Source organism: Tursiops truncatus, chromosome 18, assembly GCF_011762595.2.
Source record: "Tursiops truncatus isolate mTurTru1 chromosome 18, mTurTru1.mat.Y, whole genome shotgun sequence".
In the NCBI taxonomy this organism is placed as follows: Eukaryota; Metazoa; Chordata; class Mammalia; order Artiodactyla; family Delphinidae; genus Tursiops; species Tursiops truncatus.
In genome coordinates, this window is record NC_047051.1 from 13,064,360 (window position 1) to 13,091,624 (window position 27,265).

At 37.3% G+C, this 27,265-nt stretch overlaps 2 protein-coding genes across 6 annotated transcripts in view; one reads left to right on the forward strand and one right to left on the reverse strand.

The window, feature by feature from the left end:
- The window catches only part of POSTN (periostin), a 34,242-nt gene extending 30,632 nt beyond the window's left edge, over positions 1 to 3,610 (reverse strand). For 3 of the 5 annotated variants that reach the window (XM_019936729.2, XM_019936732.3, XM_019936728.3), the window contains exons 1-2: positions 3,442 to 3,609; positions 2,051 to 2,149 (exon numbers count right to left, since the gene is read on the reverse strand). In XM_019936729.2, coding sequence (XP_019792288.1) covers positions 2,051 to 2,149; positions 3,442 to 3,560 — 218 coding nt within the window. In that variant the 5' untranslated portion in view covers positions 3,561 to 3,609. Of the gene's footprint in view, positions 1 to 2,050; positions 2,150 to 3,441 lie in introns of all 5 variants that reach the window. The other 2 variants (XM_019936733.3, XM_019936731.3) reach the window with 1 other exon arrangement.
- Positions 1 to 27,265, forward strand: part of LOC109550234 (uncharacterized) — a 529,004-nt gene that overhangs the window by 418,121 nt on the left and 83,618 nt on the right. Inside the window, exon 7 of the mRNA XM_073795485.1 lies at positions 19,061 to 19,195. The gene's annotated coding sequence lies outside the window, so the exon portion shown is untranslated. The remainder of the gene's footprint in view (positions 1 to 19,060; positions 19,196 to 27,265) is intronic.

A 27,265-nucleotide genomic window follows, 5' to 3' on the forward strand; every position in this document is an offset into this window, starting at 1 on the left:
CTATTCAAACAGAAGATAAACATTTCTGTCAACTGATACATGAAGTCCTAAAAATGACTTTGGAAACTTTAGCAGCTGCAAGCAGATGGCAAATCAGGCATTCTTCCTGTCAATGTTACTGATTCCTTTGGTTGTTTGAAACTAGCAACTAGCGTTTACATTTATTCCAGAGCACAGATGTTAATGTGTTTGTGAAAATGAAGTTAAGGGAAATAAGCTAATATAATTAAACAAAGGAGACACTGTTATATTTCTGGTAAAAAACCAGGCTTCAAAGCAGGAATTTTTTTTTTCTTTTTTAATGGAAAGCAAGAAAGAATCTTGGTATAAGCTTTGTACAAGCATCGGCATCTCTAACATATTTAGATGGTTAAAGTAAGATTATATCGGACTTCCTTCACTTCCGGGAAGTGTGTAATAAAAATTTTCCCTAAATATTTCAGAGAGCAGGTCCTTTCTTATGCAGTTAGTGTGCCTTCCAAATAGGCCTCATGGTAACCAAGAATACAAAGAACAAAGCGAGAAAAATCCAGAGCTTTGGAGTTCCCAACTGGGGCCTGACCTAAATCATGGCCAGGATCCTTGTAACTACTGACTTACGCTGTAGTTGTGTGAATGATCCACAAGTCTAGCACATTTATGCAAACTAATAAGAATAATGTCCAGGTCAAAAAGTCACATCGGTTAAAACTCTGTTAAGCCAACATGTGGGAACGGGCAGCAGTGTCCTGTGGGGTCCTAGCCTTGGTTACCATGGGGAGGCACAGTCCAGATAAGGTTATATGCCTTGAATACATGATTCTTAGTAAAATAAAGAGAACCCTATGCATTTTAAATAGGCATCTGCATACGCCTCCTTTTCACACCAGCATATACCCAATTTGCTTAAAGTAGTTTAAATTTAAGTACGATTAATGTTATGAGTTAGAGTTACTTAGTAATTTCACATTAGTTCATTTGTTCATTCATTTTACCTTCAGAAACTCTCCAAGTATTAAATCTGCATTTCACAGGCAAAGAAACAAGACTCCAAAATGTTATGTGATTCCACAGTTAATATTTGTAACCAATATTATTAAGTTAAGAATATGTTTTTTAACAATCCCCCAATCCTTCCACCTATTTAGAGTAACTGAAGTTTAATGATGATGTGCTTCAGATATTCTGGTTCTCAAGTCATCCTTCACTGAGGTTGCTGTCCAAAGTAATAAGAAGCAGGCAGGAGCCATTTCACTGACTGAGGATGACATCTTTAATTTTTTTTTATCTATAATTCAGCTCCTTCATCTTAAAATGAAGAATTTGCACCACATGAGTACTTATCAACCTTTATATGTCTAGGATTATATTTCTTCTACCAATATTTATTAATTGATTAAACCAATAAGCTATCAAGTAATAAAAATGTTTTCCAACTCTAGGTTAATCAGTGAAGTATATAACTAAGTTGAAAAGTAATCATCTTTTTGGCTGTTGAAATAGTAATATAGTGGTGGGTTTCCATTATCACCTTTGGGGACCCCTGGAGATCTGACAGTTTGGGATGGAATGACTGGATTAAATGAAGATATGAAACCTAAGTCCCTTCCAACTTTAAGCTTTGATGAAAACTCTGGGGTAAACTGGTGTACTTTATATAATTTCTAAATGACTGTAGGCAAACATTAATTTTTACCTGAAAACCCTGGTATTTCAGATCAATTTGTTCTTCTGGCATTTTTTTAAATAAAATGAGGAAACTGAGGCAAAGAGGTTAATTGACTTGCCTAAGATAAAAGAGGCCAAACCAGGAGTAGAAATGACATAGTCAAACTGTCAGTGATTCTATACCAGATCACATGGCCAGTGCCATAGATTCAGGAATAACATGAGTTCCACTACTAGAGGAAGAAATTCAGGGAAAATGTCTTTATTCATATGTGATCCATTTTTTTTAAGCTCACAATTTTGCAGAATATTTTCAAGAAGATCATGTGTATGTCCAAGGAAAGACATGGGCATTGTGGTGTTGTCTTTGGAACTGGCACATTAAGGAAAAAATGACACTTACGTTTTCTTCCCACAGATGGCACCTTGATACCAGTTCCTACAAGTGCTAAAGTATTTCCTTTTGGTGCCCAAAATCTGTTGAAGGGCGCAGACATTTGGGCTGGAAGATGGAAGGAAAGAAAGTTAATGTCCTAATGACAACTAGTTTTTCATATCTACATGTCAGATAGTACAAAAAGAAAAAAGTTAATATGTGGATTCGCTTATCAAAGATGCAATTCTAAAAAAAGATGTGATTCTAGTCAGCACAAATCTCATTCTGATCCAATCCTCCTGAATCATTGGAAAAACTAAAGTCTATGAGAGACAGAGAGAGAGAGGAAATTATACATCTCTGAGAGTAAAATGCCATTGTTTCAAAAGTTAACCTAATAGAATTAAACAACGTGTCTTATTACTTTTAATAGTAGGTATTTCACTGACACTTTTAAACCAAACATGTGCTCATTTAGGGTTTGGGGGTGGCTTAAGGCTCTGGAACAATGACAGATCAGACAGCAAAATAGACAGGTTTTACTAAGTCCAAGGACACTGTACTCTGTAATTTTCTAGGTAAGCAATCACAGAAGTAAATGAATGCTAAGATTAACTTAAATAATATGGCTGCACAAAGGAAAATTTATTGCTTTGCCTGGAAGTAATTAGATTAAGACATCCTCTGCCAGAATTTTAAGTGTTTTTCTCCCTTAAAAAGAAGGAAGTCTTATTTGCTCTGTAAGGCAAGGGAACTTTGAGGCATTATGAACATCTCTCTGAGACATTATGGATGTAGTGCCAAGATCCATTTCAAAAATTAATAATAAATTGTTGGTTAAGTTACTAAATTATGTCTGATAACTTTAAAAATGCTAAGTTATAGTTGAGTTTATTCTAAGAAATAAAGTTTTTGCAAATTGTACAGAATGCAAAATTTAAAAGCATTCTTAAATGCTTCAAAAAATTCAGAAAACTGGTTACATTACCTATTAATATTCATAATAAATGAAGTTTTCCCTAACATAATGTGAGATATTTCAAAGCTGTTTACATAATGAGAGTCTCCAACAATAGATTCTTTCATCTTGGAAACCTCATTCTAGAAATTTGGAATCAAATAAAAGCACAAATAAACTGAATCATGAAGAAATGCCCTGTTAAATGTTGTTAATTACATTAAAATCTTACAGTGTTCCATAAAAAGCAATTATACACAAGTTTTTTGGAGAGTAATCCTTAAAGTTTAAGACACATACATCAACCACAGAATACTCATTTTTTCCTTTTTCTTGTTACATTGTAATAAGTAGGAAAAAAAAAAAAAACCCTGAGGTATAAATAAGGAACTGTATGTAGAATTGTACATATAACAAGCTAAGGGAAAAGAAGATTTATAAAATCAAACCACTGACTTACCCCTGATCCCGGCCCCTGATACGGCTGTGAGCCAAGATCTTGTCATAATGACCATTGGCATTTGCAGGGTTAACCACAACAAGCAAGAATAGAGAAAATATGGATAAGAGAGGAATCATCTCTGGTCTCTCCGTTGCAGTTAGTCCACGAAGAGAACTGGCAGTGGGCTTTGGAGAGCTCAGAGCTTATATACATGGCAGAGTTCTGGGAGGGAGCTCTGTATCAACCTGGGAATCTGAACTCGCTCCAGAAGACATCAGCAACTTCAAGTTGCCAGCTAGAATCTGCTTTTTCAGCTATGTTTACTGAGCACACTGAGCCTCTTTTTCTTCTCATTATCAAAAGGATATTTATTTTATTTTTATATTATTTATCTTTCTCTTTATTTTTACTACCTGGCTCATTTCATGTTCATATTTCTGTTTTATTCTTTTGTAATTTAGAGGGTTTTTATGGGAAATGATTTTATTTAGATTTTAAGGATCATTCTGTAATACATCCCTTTCAGGGTGCGTGTTCCTGTGCTCAATGAGAGTATGATTTGATCTTATCACATCTTGTCATATTCAGTTCACATCAGAACTGAAAGATTATTTTTCACCAGATAACAAAGGTAGATGTAGGTTGGATAATCACAAGGCAGTAATGGCTGTTGATTAAAAACAAATGTTGAATGGACATAAACTTTCACAGAATATGGGACAAGAATTTTAACTTGCTGATGAAACATGTAGGAGGGATCACATTTTCCTTGCAATGTGTAAACCGGGGGGATCCCTCCCATTTCACTTCTCTTTTCAGCTATCAAGGAATAGATAGAGTTAACATAAATCTGGTTCTGTTAAGTTTCCCTAACTTTTGAAGCAAAGCAGGAAAGAAAAACATGTGTCATTTTGTTTTTTCATTACACACAGGGCATGATGTTAACCATTTGACAGCACATCTCTTGGTAACCACAGGACAAAAGCATCCCCTGTTGGAAACAAGTATTACCAGTCTAACTGCAATAGAATAATGCAATACATATTAAGAAACAGGGGCATTGCCAGAATTCTTCTTCTTCTGTTTTATTAAGAGTAACCAAAGTCTCTTAATGTTACACAGTGCAATTCCTAGCCAAGGGAATATCCACTCTCACCACTCCACACGTGATATGTCAACAATTAGCTAAATAACTACAATGAGTTTCCCTGGATAAATAAGTTACACACTATCCTAAAGTGAAAGTGTAATTCAAATATGTCTTGTTGCAAAGTGCTCCCGCTGTAGTGGCCCATCGGAGTTGTTTCCCCACTGACAATATAGAGAAATTTTAGACTGAAACTCCATGTTGCCCAATTGGAAGGTCTTTTAGCGAAGGCTGGATTAGGCCAGAGAGGATTCCAAGCATCAGGAGAGTTATATTAAGCTTGCTATAGGATTTTGTCTTGGGGCACTAAAATAATTCTGCAACTTGCTGCTAGTTTAGTAACAAAGTATACAATGTAATAATAAATTCCAAAATATGTTTAGAGGCTTCTTTTCAATTTGAAAATCTTGACATTAAGGTATAGAAAATGGAAAAGCAATTCAAAAGGAGAGCTGGAGAAAAGATGGTAAGAGGTAAATTATATTCTTTCCCTGGTCCCTTGTGGGAAGCAGAGAATTAATCTATCACTTATATTTCTCTGAATGGAATTACTCTAACTTTGCTCGTATGTCACTGTTTTGCTTTATACAATAGGTTTCTATTACTCTTATGTTGCGCAGATAGAAGGTGGTCAGTAATTGCTTATTGAGTAGAATGAAAAGGTTTTTTGAAAATAAGTTCTATCTGATATCAGTATATTAGCTATTAGAACATTATTGATAACAGTTATATAAAAGTCTTCAATTCTAGGCTGGTGAGACATTATAACGTAGATTGCTTATCTTCTAAGATAAAACAGTAGAATTTTGGAGTTACAGGAAACAAATCAAACTCAAAATACAGAAATCCCTCCAACATCATCACTGTAAATAGTCATCCACTCTTTACTGAGATGCTAAGATTAATGCAACCCCTTTTGTTTTAGACAGCTGTAACTGTTAGTAAGCATTTCTGTAATGAAGCTCAAATCTGCTCAGATCCAATGGGGTTTGATTGGAGAGGAAGGAATGAGGTATAGAGAGAGATATAGACTTGGAAAATATGTATCAAGAGTGAAAAAGTTATTTAAATATGGTCCAGAATGATAACAGGTGGACTTGACTTTGAAGATAGGGGTGAAGGCAGAATTAATATGTCATGTTACCTACTTTCTTAACAGTGCCTATAAATTGAAAATATATCGATTATTTTAAAGAACGATTTTGACCTGTGACCTGTGTTCCTGTGACCACAGTTTTATCCACTGGAATGAATGGCTTCCATTCACCCTGACTCCTCCTTTGGTACAAATAGACAAATAATTGCATGAGGAAAGTCGTGAAAATGGAAATGCATTCATAGTTCAAAAGATGACTTCTCCTTCCTGACAGTAGGTAGGGGTTTACTTTTTGTAAAAAGCATTGTATATGCTTATACTATGAAAAGAGTATTCTTAAATCTTTCTTTTCAGAGTTTCAAATAATTGAGTCTTAAATGTATCCATCTCGAGCATCATATTTGGAAGTCAACAAATGCTAGCCCTCAACAAATATTTATATTCAGGGTGAGTAATGCCATCAAAGAGGATCTTGAAAATGAAGGCCAGATTGTACATATAAATTTCATGTAAATTTAGAGGTTGGAGAACATTCCAAGAGAAGGAAAATTTTAGAGTAAATATATTAAAAAAAAAAAAAAAGGCACTGCAACTTAAAATGCTGAGCCCAGTCCAGAAGGGTGATATTATAAGATATTACATAGTGGGGGAAGTCCAAGCAACTACTTTAGCCAGGATCCTGACTTCAGGGAAGCTAATATGGAACCCTGGTCCATAGCCAACAACTTGGGGCAGGGTGAGGGAAGGAAATAGTTCCGGAGATTGGGAATACTTTCTAAGCTGTAGGGAAAAGTTTAAACATCTTGAGAGGGACACAGTTCTCTCCTTTCTGAGCACTCATCAAGGGTTAATCTCTCACTCCACATAGGACCCTTATTCTTCTGCTTCATGAAAGGATCCTGACCCTGGGTTGGCTATGTAATTTTCTTAACAGTTTGGAGGAAGTTTGAAACCTTGATAATTAAATCTGACTTTCAGGGTTGCAAAGTCTGACCCAGAACTGTAAGTCATTAATGAAAAAGAAATGGTTTATTACACAACCAAGGAAAAATAATGTGTTTGAAAGACAGTGACATTTGTTTCTAGCTATCAGGATCTAACTTACTGGCAGTTTGCAAATTATCCAGTGGATCTTTGTAGCAGCCTCGTAGCCTCTGGAGACTGTGATGTGATTAAAGTATCATGCTTACTATCACCAGCATGTAGCCAACATTAAACTTACCTAACAATCTCTGGGATTAGACATGGCCTATGGATTCAACAAACCTGGATACTCAAGCCAATAGTGGATTTTTTTTTTCTAGGAACCATACTTTTTTTCCCCCAGCTTTATTGAGGCATACTTGACAAATCAAAAATGTATATCTTTAAGGTGTACAACGTGATGATTGGATACACGAATCATTGTGGAATGATTACATACCAAACTATTGGATTTTTAAAACAGAATTTCCTTGGTTTTGAATGATCCAGAGTGGTTATTTCCCCCAGATAATTTAAAATCCCCTGTTTCTTAAATGTATGGTCTGTGGGATCTTGGCGTTTCTTAAGTACTACTTTCCTTTCTTATTGGCCCATTTGGAAACTACAGGTAATAGAATTTACTTCTAAAAGCCGATAAGGCTTTGAAGTTACTGCCACAGTTTCTTGGGGGCACACTTCTCAGTGTCCAAGCACCTTGGCCTGTGAAGTGCGTAGCCTTCCTTGGTACCTGGGTTTGCAGCCTTGTAAACTGAAGTCCCGGCAAAGACCCAGAGATCTTCGCTTCCTTCGAGGAAGAGAAAACCTTTTGTTAAAATGATTAGATTATGCTGAACTCAGCCAACAGTAAAAGGAATTCAGATTAAGCTAAAAATTAAATTTTGTGATTATTTTTCACTCATTAAAACAATCATAACAGCCAAAATACAAAGTAAACATTAAATGATGTCTCTTTAACGTTAATTCATTTAGAAGCGAAAGGGCTTTCTGTGATAAACGTGGGTAGTGTGCCATCTTTCCTTTATACATTTAGACTCTCATTTTCCTTAAAAGCCTATCAAGTGACAGATTTCACTCTCATACTAAGTAACCAATGTAACTATTTGTCCTTCGTTGAGCTGGGTGTGTATTACCAGCATTTTTAATTAGCAGCATTTACTTGTATTTCTCTGGAGACATCTAGTGGAGAAAGTACAGTATATGTTTCAAGAAGCACAGATACAGTCTATTATGTTTTGATTAAAATAATAATATGAAATTGATATGAAAAAATTTAAATAATCTACATGCATTTCAAAATGCCAGACAACTGAAGATTAATGATGGTCTCTTTTTTTTTTGAGTGAAGCCATCTTTATTTTATTTTATTTTTTTTAACCTCTTTATTAGAGTATAATTGCTTTACAATGGTGTGTTAGTTTCTGCTTTCTAACAAAGTGAATCAGTTATACATATACATATGTCACCATATCTCTTCCCTCTTGCATCACCCTCCCTCCCACCCTCCCCATCCTGCCCCTCTAGGTGGTCACAAAGTACTGAGCTGATCTCCATGTGCTATGCGGCTGCTTCCCACTAGCTATTTATTTTACGTTTGGTAGTGTATATATGTCCATGTCACTCTCTCACTTTGTCCCAGCTTACCCTTCCCACTCCCTGTATCCTCAAGTCCATTCTCTAGTAGGTCTGTGTCTTTATTCCCATCTTGCCCGTAGGTCTTTCTGACCTTTTTTTTTTTTTTAGATTCCATATATATGTGTTAGCATACGGTATTTGTTTTTCTCTTTCTGACTTACTTCACTCTGTATGACAGTCACTAGGTCCATCCACCTCACTACAAATAACTCAGTTTCATTCCTTTTTATGGCTGAGTAATATTCCATTGTATATATGTGCCACATCTTCTTTATCCATTCATCCGATGATGGGCACTTAGTTTGTTTCCATCTCTGGGCTATTGTAAATAGAGCTGCAATGAAAATTGTGGTATATGACTCTTTTTGAATTATGGATTTTCAGGGTATATGCCCAGTAGTGGGGTTCCTGGGTCGTATGATTGTTCTATTTTTAGTTTTTTAAGGAACTTCCATACTCTTCTCCATAGTGGCTGTATCAATTTATATTCCCACCAACAGTGCAAGAGGGTTCCCTTTTATCCACACTCTCTCCAGCATTTTTTGTTTGTAGATTTTTTGATGATGGCCACTCTGACTGATGTGAGGTGATACCTCATTGTAGTTTTGATTTGCATTTGTCTAATGATTGGTGATGTTGAGCATCCTTTCATGTGTTTGTTGGCGATCTGTATATCTTCTTTGGAGAAATGTCTACTTAGACCTTCTGCCTATTTCTGGATTGGGTTGTTTGTTGTTTTCATATTGAGCTGCATGAGCTGCTTGTAGATTTGGAGATTAATCCTGTGTCAGTTGCTTCATTGGCAAATATTTTCTCCCATTCTGAGGGTTGTCTTTTCATCTTGTATATGGTTTCCTTTGCTGTGCAAAAGCTTCTCAATTTCATTAGGTGCCATTTGTTTATTTTTGTTTTTATTTCCATTTCTCTAAGAGGTGGGTCAAAAAGGATCTTGCTGTGATTTATGTCATAGTGTTCTTACACTTAGGTCTTTAATCCATTTTGAGTTTATTTTTGTGTATGCTGTTAAGGAGTGTTCTAATTTCATTCTTTTACATGTAGCTGTCCAGTTTTCCCAGCACCACTTATTGAAGAGGCTGTCTTGTCTCTATGGTATATTCTTGCCTCCTTTATCAAAGATAAGGTGACCATATGTGTGTGGGTTTATCTCTGGGCTTTCTATCCTGTTCCATTGATCTATATTTCTGTTTTTGTGCCAGTACCATGCTGTCTTGATTACTGTAGCTTTGTAGTATAGTCTGAAGTCCGGGAGCCTAATTCCTCCAGCTCTGTTTCTCTTTCTCAAGATTGCTTTGGCTATTCGGGGTCTTTTGTGTTTCCATACAAATTGTGAAATATTTTGTTCTAGTTCTGTGAAAAATGTCAGTGGTAGTTTGATAGGGATTACATTGAATCTGTAGATTGCTTTGGGTAGTAGAGTCATTTTCACAGTGTTGATTCTTCCAATCCAAGAACATGGCATATCTCTCCATCTATTTGTATCATCTTTAATTTCTTTCATCAATGTCATATAATTTTCTTCATACAGGTCTTTTGTCTCCTTAGGTAGGTTTATTCCTAGATATTTTATTGTTTTTGTTGCAAGGGTAAATGGGAGTGTTTTCTTAATTTCACTTTCAGGTTTTTCATTGTTAGTGTATAGGAATGCAAGAGATTTCTGTGCATTAATTTTGTATCCTGCTGCTTTACCAAATTCATTGATTAGCTCTAGTAGTTTTCTGGTAGCATGTTTAGGATTCTCAATGTATAGTATCATGTCATCTGCAAACAGTGACAGCTTTACTTCTTCTTTTTCAATCTGGATTCCTTTTATTTCTTTTTCTTCTCTGATTGCTGTGGCTAAAACTTCAAAAACTATGTTGAATAGTAGTGAGAGTGGACAACCTTGTCTTGTTCCTGATCATAGTGCAAATGGTTTCAGTTTTTCACCATTGAGGACAATGTTGGCTGTGGGTTTGTCATATATGGCCTTTATTATGTTGAGGAAAGTTCCCTCTATGCCTACTTTCTGCAGGGTTTTTATCATAAATGGGTGTTGAATTTTGTCAAAAGCTTTCTTTGCATCTATTGAGACAATCATATGGTTTTTCTCCTTCAATTTGTTAATATGGTGTATCATATTAACAAATGATATACTGAAGAAATTTGCATATACTGAAGAAACCTTGCCTTCCTGGAATAAACCCCATTGATCATGGTGTATGACCCTTTTAATGTGCTGTTGGATTCTGTTTCCTAGTATTTTGTTGAGGATTTTTGCATCTATGTTCATCAGTGATATTGGCCTTTAGTTTTCTTTGTGACATCTTTGTCTGGTTTTGGTCTCAGCGTGATGGTGGCCTCATAAAATGAGTTTGGGAGTGTTCCTCCCTCCACTATATTTTGGAAGAGTTTGAGAAGGATAGGCGTTAGCTCTTCTCTAAATGTTTGATAGAATTCGCCTGTGAAGCCATCTGGTCCTGGGCTTTTGTTTGTTGGAAGATTTTTAATCACAGTTTCAATTTCAGTGCTTGTGATTGGTCTGTTCATATTTTCTACTTCTTCCTGGTTCAGTCTCGGAAGGTTGTGCATTTCTAAGAATTTGTCCATTTCTTCCAGGTTGTCCATTTTATTGGCATATAGCTGCTTGTAGTAATCTCTCATGATCCTTTGTATTTCTGAAGTGTCAGTTGTTACTTCCCCTTTTTCGTTTCTAATTCTGTTGATTTGACTTTCTCCCTTTTTTTCTTGATAAGTCTGGCTAATGGTTTATCAATTTTGTTTATCTTCTCAAAGAACCAGCTTTTTCTTTTATTGATCTTTGCTATCATTTCCTTCATTTCTTTTTCATTTATTTCTGATCTGATCTTTATGATTTCTTTCCTTCTGTTAACTTTCGGGGTTTTTCGTTCTTCTTTCTGTAATTGCTTTAGATGTAAGGTTAGGTTCTTTATTTGAGATGTTTCTTGTTTCTTGAGGTAGGATTGTATTGCTGTAAACTTCCCTCTTAGAACTGCTTTTGCTGCATCCCATAGGTTTTGGGTGGTCGTGTTTTCATTGTCATTTGTTTCTAGGTATTTTATGATTTCCTCTTTGATTTCATCAGTGATCTCTTGGTTATTAAGTAGTGTATTGTTTAGCCTCCATATGTTTGTATTTCTTACAGATTTTTTTCCTGTAATTGATATCTGGTCTCATAATGTTGTGGTCAGAAAAGATACTTGATATGATTTCAATTTTCTTAAATTTACCAACGCTTGATTTTTGCCCCAAGGTATGATCTATCCTGGAGAATGTTCCATGAGCACTTGAGAAGAAAGTGCATTCTGTTGTTTTGGATGGAATGTCCTATAAATATCAATTCAGTCCATTTTGTTTAATGTGTCATTTAAAGCTTGTGTTTCCTAATTTATTTTCATTTTGGATGATCTGTCCATTGGTGAAAGTGGGATGTTAAAGTCCCCTACTATTATTGTGTTCCTGTCGATTTCCCCTTTTATGGCTATTAGTATTTGCCTTATGTATTGAGGTACTCCTATGGTGGGTGCATAAATATTTACAATTGTTATATCTTCTTCTTGGATTGATCCCTTGATCAGTATGTAGTGTCCTTCTTTGTCTCTTGTAACAGTCATTGTTTTAAAGTACATTTTGTCTGATATGAGAATTGCTACTCAAGTTTTCTTTTCATTTCCATTTGCATGGAACATCTTTTTCCATCCCCTCACTTTCAGTCTGTATGTGTCCCTAGGTCTGAAGTGGGTCTCTTGTAGACAGCATATATACGGGTCTTGTTTTTGTATCCATTCAGCCAGCCTATGTCTTTTGATTGGAGCATTTAATCCATTTACAGTTAAGGTAATTATCAATATGTATGTTCCTATTACCATTTTCTTAATTGTTTTGGGTTTATTATTGTAGGTCTTTTCCTTCTCTTGTGTTTCCTGCCTAAAGAAGTTCCTTTAGCATTTGTTGTAATGCTGGTTTGGTGGTGCTGAATTCTCTTAGCTTTTGCTTGTCTCTAAAGCTTTTAATTTCTCTGTCAAATGTGAATGAGATCCTTGCTGGGTAGAGTAATCATGGTTGTACGTTTTTCTCCTTCATCACTTTAAATATGTCTTTCTACTCTCTTCTGGCTTGCAGAGTTTCTGCTGAAAGATCAGCTGTTAACCTTATGGGGATTTCCTTATGTGTTTGTTGTTTTTCCCTTGCTGCTTTTAATATTTGTTCTTTGTATTTAATTTTTGATAGTTTGATTAATATGTGTCTTGGCGTGTTTCTCCTTGGATTTATCCTGTATGGGACTCTCTGTTCTTCCTGGACTTGATTAACTATTTTCTTTCCCATATTAGCGAAGTTTTCACCTATAGTCTCTTCAAATATTTTCTCAGTCCCTTTCTTTTTCTCTTCTTCTGGGACCCGTATAATTCCAATGTTGGTATATTTAATGTTGTCCCAGAGGTCTCTGAGACTGTCCTCAATTCTTTTCATTCTTTTTTCTTTAACCTGCTCTGCAGTAGTTATTTCCACTATTTTATCTTCCAGGTCACGTATCTGTTCTTCTGCCTCAGTTATTCTGCTATTGATCCCTTCTAGAGAATTTTTAATTTCATTTATTGTGTTGTTCATCACTGTTGGTTTGCTCTTTAGTTCTTCTAGGTCCTTGTTAAACGTTTCTTGTATTTTCTCCATTCTATTTCCAAGATTTTGGATCATCTTTACTATCATTATTCTGAATTCTTTTTCAGGTAGACTGCCTATTTCCTCTTCATTTGTTAGGTCTGCTGGGATTTTATCTTGCTCCTTCATCTTCTGTGTGTTTCTCTGTCTTCTCATTTTGCTTAACTTACTGTGTTTGGGGTCTCCTTTTTGCAGGCTGCAGGTTCATCGTTTCTGTTGTTTTTGGTGTCTGTCCCCAGTGGCTAAGGTTGGTTCAGTGGGTTGTAGGCTTCCTGGTGGAGGGGACTAGTGCCTGTGTTCTGGTGGATGAGGCTGGATCTTGTCTTTCTGGTGGGCAGGTCCACGTCTGGTGGTGTGTTTTGGGGTGTCTGTGGCCTTATTATGATTTTAGGCAGCCTCTGTGCTAACGGATGGGGTTGTGTTCCTGTCTTGCTAGTTGTTTGGCATAAGATGTCCTGCCCTGTAGCTTGCTGGTTGTTGAGTGGAGCTGGGTCTTGGCGTTGAGATGGAGATCTCTGGGAGATTTTTGCCATGTGATATTACGTGGAGCTGGGAAGTCTCTTGTGGACCAGTGTCCTGAACTTGGCTCTCCCACCTCAGTGGCACAGCCCTGACTCCTGGCTGCAGCACCAAGAGCCTGTCCTCCACATGGCTCAGAATAAAAGGGAGGAAAAAAAAAAAAAAAGAAAGAAAGAAAGAAAGAAGATAAAATAAAATAAGGTAAAATAGAATAAAATAAAGTTATTAAAATAAAAATTAATTATTAAGAAAAAAATTTTTTAAGTAATATAAAAAAACAAAGCAAAACAGACAGAACCCTAGGACAAATGGTAAAAGCAAAACTATACAGACAAAATCACATACAGAAGCATACACACTCACAAAAAGAGGGAAAGGGAAAAAATATAAATATATCTTGCTGCCAAAGTCCACCTCCTCAATTTGGGATGATTTGTTGTTTGTTCAGGTATTCCACAGATGCAGGTACATCAAGTTGATTGTGGAGCTTTAATCCGCTGCTCCTGAGGCTGCTGGGAGAGATTTCCCTTTCTCTTCTTTGTTCGCACAGCTCCCGAGGTTCAGCTTTGGATTTGGACCCGCCTCTGGATGTAGGTCGCCTGAGGGCGTCTGTTCTTCGCTCAGACAGGACGGGGTTAAAGGAGCAGCTGAATCGGGGGCTCTGGCTCACTCAGGGCATGGGGGAGGGAGGGGTACGGATGCGGGGCGAGCCTGCGGTGGCAGAGGCCGGTGTGATGTTGCACCAGCCTGAGGCGTGCCGTGCGTTCTCCCGGGGAAGTTGTCCCTGGATCCCGGGACCCTGGCAGTGGCGGGCTGCACAGGCTCCCGGGAGGAGAGGTGTGGACAGTGACCTGTGCTCGCATACAGGCTTCTTGGTGGCGGCAGCAGCAGCCTTAGCGTCTCGTGCCCGTCTCTGGGGTCCGCGCTGTTAGCCGCGGCCTGCGCCAGTCTCTGGAGCTCCTTTAAGCAGCGTTCTTAATCCCCTCTCCTTGCGCACCAGGAAACAAAGAGGGAAGAAAAAGTCTTGCCTCTTCGGCAGGTCCAGACCTTTTCCCAGACTCCCTCCCAGCTAGCCGTGGCGCACTAGCCCCTTCAGGCTGTGATCACGCCTCCAACCCCAGTCCTCTCCCTGGGATCTAAGCTCCGAAGCCCGAGCCTCAGCTCCCAGCCCCCGCCCGCCCCGGCGGATGAGCAGAGAAGCCTCTCGGGCTGGTGCGTGCCGGTCGGCACCGATCCTCAGTGCGGGAATCTCTCCACTTTGCCCTTTGCACCCCTGTTGCTGCGCTCTCCTCCGTGGCTCCGAAGCTTCCCCCCTCCGCCACCCGCATTCTCCACCGGCGAAGGGGCTCCTAGTGTGTGGAAACCTTTCCTCCTTCACAGCTCCCTCCCGGAGGTGCAGGTCCCGTCCCTATTCTTTTGTCTCTGTTTATTCTTTTTTCTTTTGCCCTACCCAGGTACGTGGGGAGTTTCTTGCCTTTTGGGAGGTCTGAGGTCTTCTGCCAGCTTTCAGTAGGTGTTCTGTAGGAGTTGTTCCACATGTAGATGTATTTCTGATGTTTTTGTGGGGAGGAAGGTGATCTCCACGGCTTAGTCTTCTGCCATCTTGAAGCTCCTCCAATAATGGTCTCATATAAAATATTTTAAAGCTGATTAGATTCAAATCATTTGATTGAATTCAAATTAGATTTATTGTGGTCACCACAATAAATGTTGTCAAATCCGGATAAAAAGTGAAAAATCTGGACTCGTTTTTGTATGTATGTAGCTGAAGAATGAATTGCTTCATTTTTTTATCTGAGTTTTTGTTGTTGTTCTATGCTGACATAGGCTAATGACAAGAATAAGGACTCGTGACTGACTTTTCTAATTCAAGTAAATGATTGGAAGTAATCACTTCCACCGTCTATTTTCACTTATTGGTTCGCCCTCACATTTATACATCCCATATTTCTTATCTCTGGCCTGCCTGATGATATTGACATGTGCTTTTCGTCTTTTCCCTCATTTAGATTTGGATGACTTTGTTTCAGAGGCAATTAAGACCCTAGTCATTGTCTGTCTCCCACTTACAGATAACTTCCAATATTCCTTCAGATCAGATTGTAAGATGAAGGGATGGATAAATTGCTGCTATTAAAAGCACTCTGTAGACATCTATCCCTTAAAATACTAGACTTTCAGCATCCCACCTGGCACATTTGGTCTGCTGAAAGATGGTAACACCATCGTTCATAATCATCCATAGATCACCTCCTTCTGTCCCTGAGAAACAGGAATATTCTCAGGTCTCATGCTGAGCTCTCTATCTGCTGATATCTTCTCTGTTTATTTGTCCATGTCGACAGTGTCCTCAAATCCTCATCTTCTGTTTCCAGTGTTTGTACTACATGGGCTATATTCTCTCTCTCTCCACACCTGAGAAGTTTCTTGTACTTCTTCCCAGGAAAATGCTAGCCAATGTTGAGTTACTTCTCATTTTTCAACTATAATCTCTGCTATCCACAAAGACATGAATATATTCTGCTCTAAAATTAACTGTGTTTCTCCACTTCTCCAGATATTGATCTTATATGATGAATTTCACTATTGGAGATTCTTTCTTCTTGCTCTCTCCATATATCATGAGAGCTCCCACTTTCCTTGCTCAAATTTACCCAAAAATGTCACTTCTTCTCTAAATACATGCATCTGATGAAGGTTTTTATTCACTACAATTTTCTTATATACAAACTAATCTTGGGGTACTGTGTTAGCACTGTAGGGGAACAAAAATGGAAAAGACCTTCTATTCTTATTTTAACCAATGTCTAAAATTCATTTTTATTCTTGTTCCCAGAGATACCTGTACTTGTGGAAAAAATGGAATTAGACAAGTCATAGGACCTAAAGTTATGTCTACATGTACAACCTACACAGGGGTTTGGGTGTAATAGCCTCCCAGGATATAATGAACAACAAAAAAGAAGGTGACCTTATTAGAAAGATTTCTAGGGAGAAAAATCATTCAAGTGGACATATAGACTAATTCTATGGTTCTTATTCAGGAAAAAAAAAAGGCTTATAGTAGTTAATGGAAGCCTTTACCTTAAATGAGAAAAGAATTTTTGATTCTTTAAGTCTGCTTTTAATTTTCATAGAAACACACTCACAAGTTGTACATTTTTGCCTTTAGCAAATCATTTGCAGTTTAAGTAAAATAAACTCTTAAGCATGTGGACATTGGTTAAAAAATAACAGTAACAGATATTCATTATAATGGCTATATTCATGTACATCAGCAGTGTTTGGAATTCATACACAAAGTGAAATGTGGGAGGAAAACGTTATTTGGGGTGGGCATTGGTAGTGCTGGTGCAATAAGAAAATGTAATAGCCAAGCAGTGAAAAACCATAGAGGCTGTAAATTAATAATTCTTGTCTGAGAGACAATTTTGGGAACTTCAATTTTAAAATAGATTATGTTAATTCTTCAATTGTATTTAAGCATCTATCAGCATATGTCTTTGCCATGCAGCAGTGGCTTTTTCTCCAGCTTTTTTTCCTCCTGCACCCGACGCCCCACCAATCTTACCAAGTTAATAGCCAAGGAGTAATTGTGAAGAACAAACAAATCATTTGCCCAGAATGACTACATTTTGGCCATTTCTGCTTTAACAAAATCCCAGTTGAGGGGAGGAAGCTCAGTTAATTTCTCTGGGAGTTCCAGTTATCTCGCGCTGCCTAACACACCAGTCTAAATTTAGGGGCGTAAAATAGCAACCGATTTATTACATTCATGGTTTCTATGGGTCAGGGCTTCTGACAGTGCACAGTGGGTTTGCCCATAATCCATGCTGCTCTGTGATGTCTGCAGCTTCAGGTGGAGAGACCAGAATGGCAGGGGTAACCCCAAAGACCACCAGCTGCCACCTGGAACCCTTTGTACTGGAGGAGGCTCCACTTCCAGGTTGGCGTCTTCATGCATGTATCCAGCACATTAGCAAGGAGGACTGGAAAGCTGAGCTCAGCTGGCACTGTCGGCTGGAGCACCTCCCCGTGGCCTCTTCAGCACGGTGGCCTCAGAGTAGTTGGACTTCGTACATGACAGCTCAGTGATCCACCTAACAAACAGAATATACATGTTTTTTAATGAGCTGACTCAGAGCGCACATGGTGATCTTCTACCACATATGCTAATGATTGAAAGTGTCACAAATTAACCCAAACATAAGAGAAGAGCTCATAGACTCTACCCGTCATTGACAGGAGGATAAAAATGCTTGTGACAATGGGAGAATGGCATTTAGGCCCTGGGACTTCTGGTAGACCCGAAATGCCTACAGAGTCCTCTAATCTGTAGTTAAATTAGATAGTTATGTGGAAGTACCATATATCTAACACTTCCATTTTCTATTTTATTTTTAGAAAAGCATCAGAAGATGATCATGCTGATAGTGCTTTAACTTTCTGTACTCCTGGATTACATTTCTCTTTAGAATTTTGAAGCTTGGATGAAATAGAGTGTAAAACACCTATCCACACAGGCAGGAAATGCTTTGAACTTTTTGAAAGGACACGGTTTTTAATAATGGAAGAAAATTTAGAAAATATTTTTGAAATCAGGATACAGAATTCTAAACTGGATAACTTTAGTATTTGAGCATCATACTGCAGATTTAACTGTCTGACCTCTAGTGGTTGCAACTACTTTTTGCAACTGTAAGGAAGATGCATTTCCTTCAGAGACGTGACTAACCTAATTCCTTTGAGATTTTATTGACAAAATAACAGATCCAGGATGTAGCAGATGAAAATATTTTTGGTATAGTAACTAAAGTCCTAAAACATGACTTTTAACTATATATTCAGTGCTAAACCTTTAAAAATGTGAGGGTTTTATAATTACATAGGGAAAAAAATATTTTGACCATTTTCCAGCTAACTTGGGCTCTAAAGTACTATTATATGAAATGTCTAGATTAGTGCTTGTTGACCCTAACTGCACATTAGAATGCCCTGAAGAGCTTTTAAAAATACTGATAGCCAGACCACCACCCCAGAAAATAAATAAATCAATACTTTCCCGAGAAACAATAATAAACAGCCAGGATTGAGAACCACTGGTTCAGATGTTGTGACACAAAGTAAATTAATTTTGTTGTTCCTTTTAAGTTATTTAAAGAAATGCTTTCAGCTTCTAATTAAGTTAGCATGTAAAATCGCTTGAAGAGATAAAATATTTTGAACTCAATACAAAGATGGTATTTTTTGACATTAGTTCAACATAAAGCAATCAGATGAATTTCAGGATTGCTTTTGTTTGAGATAGTGTTATATCACTACACACACAGTAGAAAGGGGTGAAGGTGAGATGGATCATATTTGGGGTTTGGGTATGGACTGGAAGTCACCCAAACCATAAAATCTAAAGCAGAGAAGAGAATAAAGGGCTGAATAGGAAAATTCACCCTGCATATGTTCTCAGAACCAGCAGATACACTCTTTCCTCCCCTTCTAAATTCTTCATCCTTCTAATGTCCTCCACTGTCTGATGTAGTCTGAAATTCTACTGTATGAAAGTCTTCTTTTTTTTTTTTTAACAGTTTTATCTGTTAAGGAACAACTTCTCTGAGAAGCAGGAGTAAAACTTCAATCGATCAGCTGCTTATTTCTTAAGGAAAAATGAGTTTATGATAGTTCTGCTTGATTTCAGATTCTAAGAAAAATCAGGAAAAACTGTAAGTAAACTTATGACTGACACCTTATCAATCCCTTAGCAAAGATTATTTTCTTTTTATTTCTTTTCTTTTATTCCTCTCTATATTTGCATTGGATCTTTCTTCTTTCACAGAAACTTATACGTTACTGTTAATATTTGAAGGGAGTTTGGATATTAATAAAAGTAAAAAGACAGAGTAAAGAAATTAAAAACTTAAAGATGAGACAAAGAGACACAGTGCCATATATATATATATATATATTTTTTTTTTTTTTTTAAGAGGCTGCTACTGGGAGGTTAGATGGCCTCAGTTGAACCCTTGATTATCTAGTCTTCAGTAGTGAGATCATTGGGAAAATTGCTTAACATCTCTGTGCCTCAATTCCCTTAGCTGACTAATCAGCTAATAATATCTGCCATTTCAACTCCTCAGAGATGTTTCAGGAGTTATTTTTAATGTAGGAGAGAGTTTTAAAGTAAATATCCAAATAGAGTAATTCCTGTGCCTTTTCGAGGTTGACGGAAGTGAATAATACTCAAAATTGCCAATTCTGTTTTTATGTCGAGTGAGACCTTCAAAAGGCAGTATAAGAGATACCTATTTTTCAGTCTTGACAGGCATGGTGATTGACCTCAAGGAACTATCCTGCAGTAGCACCAAAAATATCAGTGAAATGTCCAGAGTTATTTTTCTTGAAGTGGAGGGTGTGTATTGTATAATTTTTATATTGTACAGCAGGTGAAGGAACATTTAGAGTTAGAGGATTAGGACATTTCTGGGGGGAAGAAAATACACAGAAGCACCTACTCAACCTACACAGATAATCAACTCTGGGGAGATACAGGGAGAGAGCGAGAGCCCAGCTGTGGAGGAGAAAGGGCAGGTCAAATGGACAAAAGACAAAGTACTTGCTGAATAAGTTCACTGTTGAGGTTGTATAGTTAGGTCATGATGACAGTGAAATGCTAAACTGACAAGTTTTCAAAATGCAATGTATCCAAATTAAAAAGAAAAAATATGTATACACATACAGGAATATTATTCAATAATGTATCAGGATGATATACAATAACTTTACATATTTGTTTGTAAATAAATGTAAATTGGGTTTTAAAAATCCCTTTTTAGTGTTTTGTCTAAAAGGTTACAAGATATTTTGTTGTTGATGCATGATTTGGTTTTTGATGTTTTATTTTTGGCTGCCAGGAGACATACATAGTTGACACTAACTTAAAAGTAAAGAGTACCTGACAGGGTTTCTATTCTGCTGATGTGCCCTGAAAAAGCAACGATCCTTTGTATCCCTTTTAAACATGTAAAATGCACAGTTGAAAAAGGAGTTTCTGAATATTTTGCATGATGACTTTGAGGGTCAAGCTTTATATAACATTAGGACATTGCCTTCCATTGTAGCTTCTGTGTTCTGTTTAAGGTCTTTGCAGGACTTATCTATATGCCACAGTGTCATATCAAGAGAAAACTAATCCTAGGAGTGTGTCAAGATCACTGTTGCTATTTCTGTTGGGGATCATGTTACCATAGTAATATATTCCCTGTGACTTATAAAAGACTTATTTTCCTTAAGTGCTATTTTTATTTTATTCAAAATGAAATAGAGATAAAATTATAAAAAATGTTTTTTGTTAGCCTTCAGCCTTAATGGTAATTTCAGATAAAAAGGTTAAATGTAATCAATGCATATCTCTTTTTAGCAACTTTCTTTTACTGTGTGTTTGCTCCTCAGGCCAGCATCATCATTAGAAGGATCATGTGAATGGAAATTAGGGCCCGTGGATATTTTGTTTTCCTTTTTAATTTGTGGTTTCTTGAGAGGGGGCACTACTCTCGATTCCACTACTCTCGATTCCACTACTCAAATTTTGTCTAGAGGTCCAGACTGATGATTCCACACATGCACAAATAGGGTATAAAGACATTTATTACTTACATAATAAAGCTTTCTCTGGAAAGCAGGGCAGGCTCCCAAGAAGGTTCAAAAGGGATTTGAGAGAGTAGGAAGGGGAAAATGACTTTGACTTTTGTTGGAGTTAGGGTATGGGGCCAGGGTAAATGGTCTCACATTCGGCCCTGGGTTTGCTCTTGAGAGAGAGGGAGAGAGAGTGGGAAAGCCCTTGGGAGTACCTGTGGGCTTTCTCATTGGCTTGTCTAGATGCCAGTTAAGAGGGAAAAGGGAGGGGCAGGCTTGAAAGCTCTGCGCAGTCCAACATCAAAAATAGAGTCAGACTATTTATAGTCTTTTTATTGTATCTTTATATCCAAGAAGATAGTAAAGACATGAGATAAAATTATGCAGTTTATGCAAATGCATATATACACAGGAATACAAATATCAGTAAAAGACAATGACAATTTGCACTTGTTGAAGATTACGTGTATGATTGGGAATGGTTACTGTGAAAACATCACAGGATACTTTTCTGTACAACAGCGAAGACAGGTGAAGCGTAGCCTGATTTTAAGCAGTACTCTCCACTTTCCTACTCCTGTTTTCCTGCTCCTTTCTTTTTCTTCCTGGAATTGGTGGATTGAAGATAATGATATTCATGAAACATTCTCCGCATAGGGAAGGTTGAGACTCCTCCCTTGTTCTGTTTCATTATTGTTTTCTTTTTTTAAAAAACTCACCACATATGACATTCCTCTTTTTCTTATAGAAACTCAGTTAACTGCTAATATGTGTGTGTAGTAGGAAAAATGTACAATGTTTTGTTTTGTTTTGTTTTGTGTGTGCACATTATGAATTTACACAAGTAGTATTTTGCTATAGATATATATTTTTTTAACTCAATACCATGCTTTAAATCGATCCATGTAGCTATATGTAGATTGAGTTTGTTACTTCTGACAGACACGTAACATTCAATCTTATGCTTATAGGACATCATAGGTATCTATTCTCTTTGTGACAGACATCTAGACATCTCTTCTCTAACCTACACACTTTTTATAATGTCCTAGGCTACCATTCTGCCCCCAAACCCACACTTGAAAGTAACCATGTTTTCTTCTCCAGGGATCTATCAGTGTGTGTGTGTGTGTGTGTGTGTGCGCGCGCGCGTGTGTGAGACAGAGAGAGATCCTGGCATCCTTCAACCTCTCTCTTGCTCTGGTGGCCTCTGTAAGTTGAGTTCAGGCAAAAGACCCACCAGGCTATGTTTGTTTACCACATTTTTACACCTCAGAGAACTTTCAAACACTTGACTTCATTTGATTCTCATAATTCAGTAAGTGAAGTGCTATGATTAACTCCACTTTATTGCTAAGGCAACTAGCTCTTGGTGAAGGTAAGTTAGAATAAGACCTAAATGATGGATTATGGAGTAATACTTAAAGTCTTCTGACTTTTCACACTGCTTTAGATTAGCCAGAATAAGCCACTACCGACCAAATTGTGGTAAATGGGCCCCAGGTTGCAGTAAACTTTTTATTAGATCTCTGGTGCTTAGTAATACCCAGAACAAATTCTACAAGGAGATGAAATACTATAAATTATTACAGAATATAAATTCATCTTAAATTTCCTGAAGTTGACTTGATATGAGTGTCATACAACATAGTATGATCTAAGCATGATTTAATTATACCTATGCGATATTAGCTTACCACAGGATCACATCAGGTTCTGAGCAACCCCAGTCAGATCTCATATGTTTATACAGGAAGCTCTAAAATATAGCTTTTAATCAGCATTAGGTGTCACTCAGTATAATTCCTGAAGGCTAGTCATGTGGATAGGACTTAAGATGCTGGCTTAGGAATCTGGAAACTTGGATTCCAGAGTTGCTTCCATCTCTAACGTGCCATGTAACCTTGTGAATATAATTTAACTTCACAAAACCTCAGCTGAAATTAGACTGTTGGAGATGATTTGAAAGATTCTCTCCACCTTGAAATTCTACAGCTACAGTACAGTGTTAATTTAAGTGAGATAACAACTCTTAAATATTCTTCTGAATAAGGAACTCAAAACAATAATCTATATCTTCATACGTGTTGCTGCAAGTCAGAAGCGCCAATGCTTCTCTATGCTTTTGACAAATAATTTTTATAAATGTCAGTGTCTTCATGAAAGCTGCAGGTGAAGAAGTATCATCTGCTCCTTTGTACATGTCTGAGATTCCTTTCACTTGTAACATCCCCAGATTTAAGCCCTGGGTTCCCATCAGCTACCATGGACAAAAGACAGTAGGAGTGAGAAGCTCAAAGTGTGTAGGATGTAAAAGAAAGATGGCTGAGGGTTTGTTTCTAACAGTAGAGAATGGGTGATGCCCTTCTGTAACACTCAAGCAGCTATTACATGGATTCTCCTGGCTGTGTGACATTGGCAACTTTTTAACCTTTTAACCCCCAGTTTCATCATCTTTACATATTTACATATATTATTTGGATATATTTAAAGTGAGCATTTTTAAAAGATCTGCAGCATCTGAATCACATTTTGTTGCTTTTGTTATTATATTTAGTATTAATATCTCTCATAGGGAATTTCATGGTACTGATAAACAGAGAGAATGGAAAACTCTTTAAAGACCACTACAGTAAACTTATGCATCACCTCAGTTTGTTGCCATTGCCAAACTTTTCCCCACTGGGAAGAATTGCCTTTGATCATTTCCCCTGAGCTGGGAGCCAGGTTGTGGTTACTCCCTGCCTATGACACAGACACGCATGCGCCGGTGTACAAACTCACACTCAAATACACATTCCAAGGTCAAAATCACTTTGAAGTCATGCTTGGACCACTCTCTTTTTGATTGGAGTTCACAATTTTCCCTCCCCTACTCACAAGCAAAGCATTTAGGACCTGGACACATCACATTGTGTCTCTTCTGCAAAAATTCCCTCAGAGATGTCCCCTGCTTCTTGACAGCGAGTGAATGTTTGGAAATAGATAGGTCGCTATTGTAATAACCTGTTGTAATAACCTGTATTAGAAGAGTTACAACTGTGACAATTGCCATTATTTCCTACATGAGTCAGATTAAGAGAGACTTCTTATACAAGGAAAAAGCCATCATTCATCCTGAAAACTAGCAGGCCAAGAAAGTGAGAGGTTGCAGGATGAGAGCAGAGAGGAATAGACAAAGGGCATCTGTGCCTCTATTTGTTCTCTTCCAACCAGCCAATAACCAATTCTCTTCAATAGCTGAAATCACCCTGCACAGAGTATGACAAGAATACAAGAATCATTTGAGTTTAGAGTCAGGCAAAGGTTGTGTATCAAAAAGTTCATGACAGAAATCTTAAAAATATGGCACTTCAAAAAATGCAAACAAAAGCAGCATTTGTTAACTTTGCTCTCAGATCGAATGTATACAATAACACTCTGTGAGACATCATGTTATGACAATAGACTCTCCTCTGACTCTGTGTTGAGACACTTATTTCTCTCTCTCTCTCTTTTATTTCTTGCACACAAAGCTAATCTTGGCTTCTGTAGGTTTTGAGTTTTCATCTGCTGCTATTATATGAATCACTTACCCAATAATCAGTCTCTACAATTATTATTGTTGATGATGACATGAAGCCATGAAACAGCATGAAAGCTCAGGAAAGAACAAATGTGAAAAGTTAGAATAGGCATAGCTCATTAAAATTCCTCTGCCTTCATTAATGGAAAATGCAGTAATTCGTATGCATCCTTAATGAAATATGCACTTAACGTCACACCACACTCCATTATTTTATCACATAGATCACTCCTGGGGCTAATTTATGGGGGCATTTCTCTGGACTCACATGGTGACTCTACAAGTCTATGTTCTGTGGAGGCAGAAAGCGAAGGAAAAAAATCTTTCCTTTTGTTTGTGTTTATAGAGTGGTGCTCTGACATGTTCTCCAGTGTGAGAGACAGCAACTACCGTGATGGTAGATGCGTAAGGGACACTAGACATAATTTCCTCAGAGTTTTATTTCTAGCAGAGTATTAATATGTAATGCAAACAACGTCACTGCAGCTAGTGGAAGCATGGGGACCTGTGAATAAGAAGGAGCACCTTGTCCTTCATTTACCGTGACTATAAGAACCAGCCCAAATCCAGTTTTCTGAAAATCAGTCTGGGTTCTTAATGAAACTAAATCTCTTCTGCCTTTCTTTTCTCTTACTGTCAAAGATGTTGATTGAATTGGAAGAGCATGGGCTTTGGGATTAAAAATAGCCCAGTTCAATCTCAGCTCCACTACGTTTCAGCTACGAATCACATAGAAAGATCATAAAAACTGTATGATCATCAATTTTGAATAACATGGGAATGGAATTTATCACATCTAATTCTTGTGAAAATTATGAGATAAAGTGTTTATGCCAGGAAGCATTAATTTTTCTTCTATCTTCTTTCTCCTCCCCTCTCTCCCTCCTCCTCTCCTTCCTTCTCATGCTTCTCTTCCTTCTTCCTTCTCTTGGAAGTGAGTTGCATATGTTAAAATCCACCTTATTCTCCAAACATGGCATTTGACAGAGGGCAGTGCTAATTTTTTTCAGTTTCTTCTTCCTTCACCTACCAAACTTATTTATTAACAACCTTTATGAGTTACATTAAATGAAATATGTGTGAAAGTCTCCTGGTATAAGTAAGTGTTCAAAAATAGATTTCTTTTCTTTCCTTCATTTCTTTGTTAAAATTTCTGTAAAAACTGTGATTTTAGAAAAACATTGAATTTATATGTATTTTATGATTCCTACTTCTTTGACTTATTGACAGAGGAAATTGGGGTGGTTAGTAAACTTGGAAGTGTGAAGGAACATTTCAAACTTTATTATAAAATATTTGTTAGGCATATCCTAATATCTCAAACACTGTTCTAGGCACTAGAATTAGGAGCGAACCAGCTGGATAAAGCCCCTGCCTTATGCAGTGGTATTTTAGAGAGGAAGAGGCAGACAATAAACAGAGAAGGAACAAATAAACAATTTAATGGCTAGGAAAAAGTTTAGATAGTCTAGTGATTTTTGAAGACTATAATAAAAATTGAGAGCTAGAAAATAACCTCATAAAAATTGCACTGGATCGAGTAACATCTTTTGAATAAGCTTGTGTCACTGTCTTAACCAATCTCTTTTTTTTCATTTCCTGGTTTTCAGTAACAATTTTTAAGGTACCAAAAAATGCTGATTTCAGTTAATGCTTTCACTCAACAAACGAATAAATCTATTATCTAGGACTCCTGGTTAGACTCTTTAAAATTTTTTTTAATTAAAAGAAGTTTTCAATTAAAGTATAATCTAGTTAATACAGTGTTGTGCTAGTTTCAAGTGTACAGCAAAGTAATTCAATTTTACATATAGACTCTTAATCTCTAATAAAACCTATTACATGCCTGTGCACCTGGGCTAAGCTTCTCTCAGAAACACAATTAATCAAAGATAAGGCTGATTTTTCCCAGAAGGTATAGTAATATGAGTAATGTTTCCACTCTCTTCCCAAATCCACCAGGAACTTGGAAAATCAATTATTTGAGGAAATCGTGCAACACACCGGAGCTGCCCTATTTTCTTTGTTCTTTTATTTTTTTAACATGTTTATTGGAGTATAATTGCTTTACATTGTTGTGTTAGTTTCTGCTGTATAATAAAGGAATCAGCTATACATGTACCTATACCCCCATATCCCCTCCCTCTTGCATCTCCCTCCCACCCTCCCTATCCTACCCCTCTAGTTGGTCACAAAGCACCAAGGTGATCTCCCTGTGCTATGTGGCTGCTTCCCACTAGCTATCTATTTTACATTTGGTAATGTATATATGTCTATGCCACTCTCTCACTTCGTCCCAGGTTACCCTTCCCCCTCCCTGTGTCCTCAACTCCATTCTCTACGTCTGCGACTTTATTCCTGTCCTGCCTCTAGGTTTTTCAGAAACTATTTTTTTTTTGATTCCATATATTTGTGTTAGCATACAGCATTTGTTTTTCTCTTTCTGACTTACTTCACTCTGTATGACAGACTCTAGGTCCATCCACCTCACTACAAATAACTCAATTTTGTTTCCTTTTATGGCTGAGTAATTTTCCATTGTATATATGTGCCACATCTTCTTTATCCATTCATCTGTCGATGGACACTTAGGTTG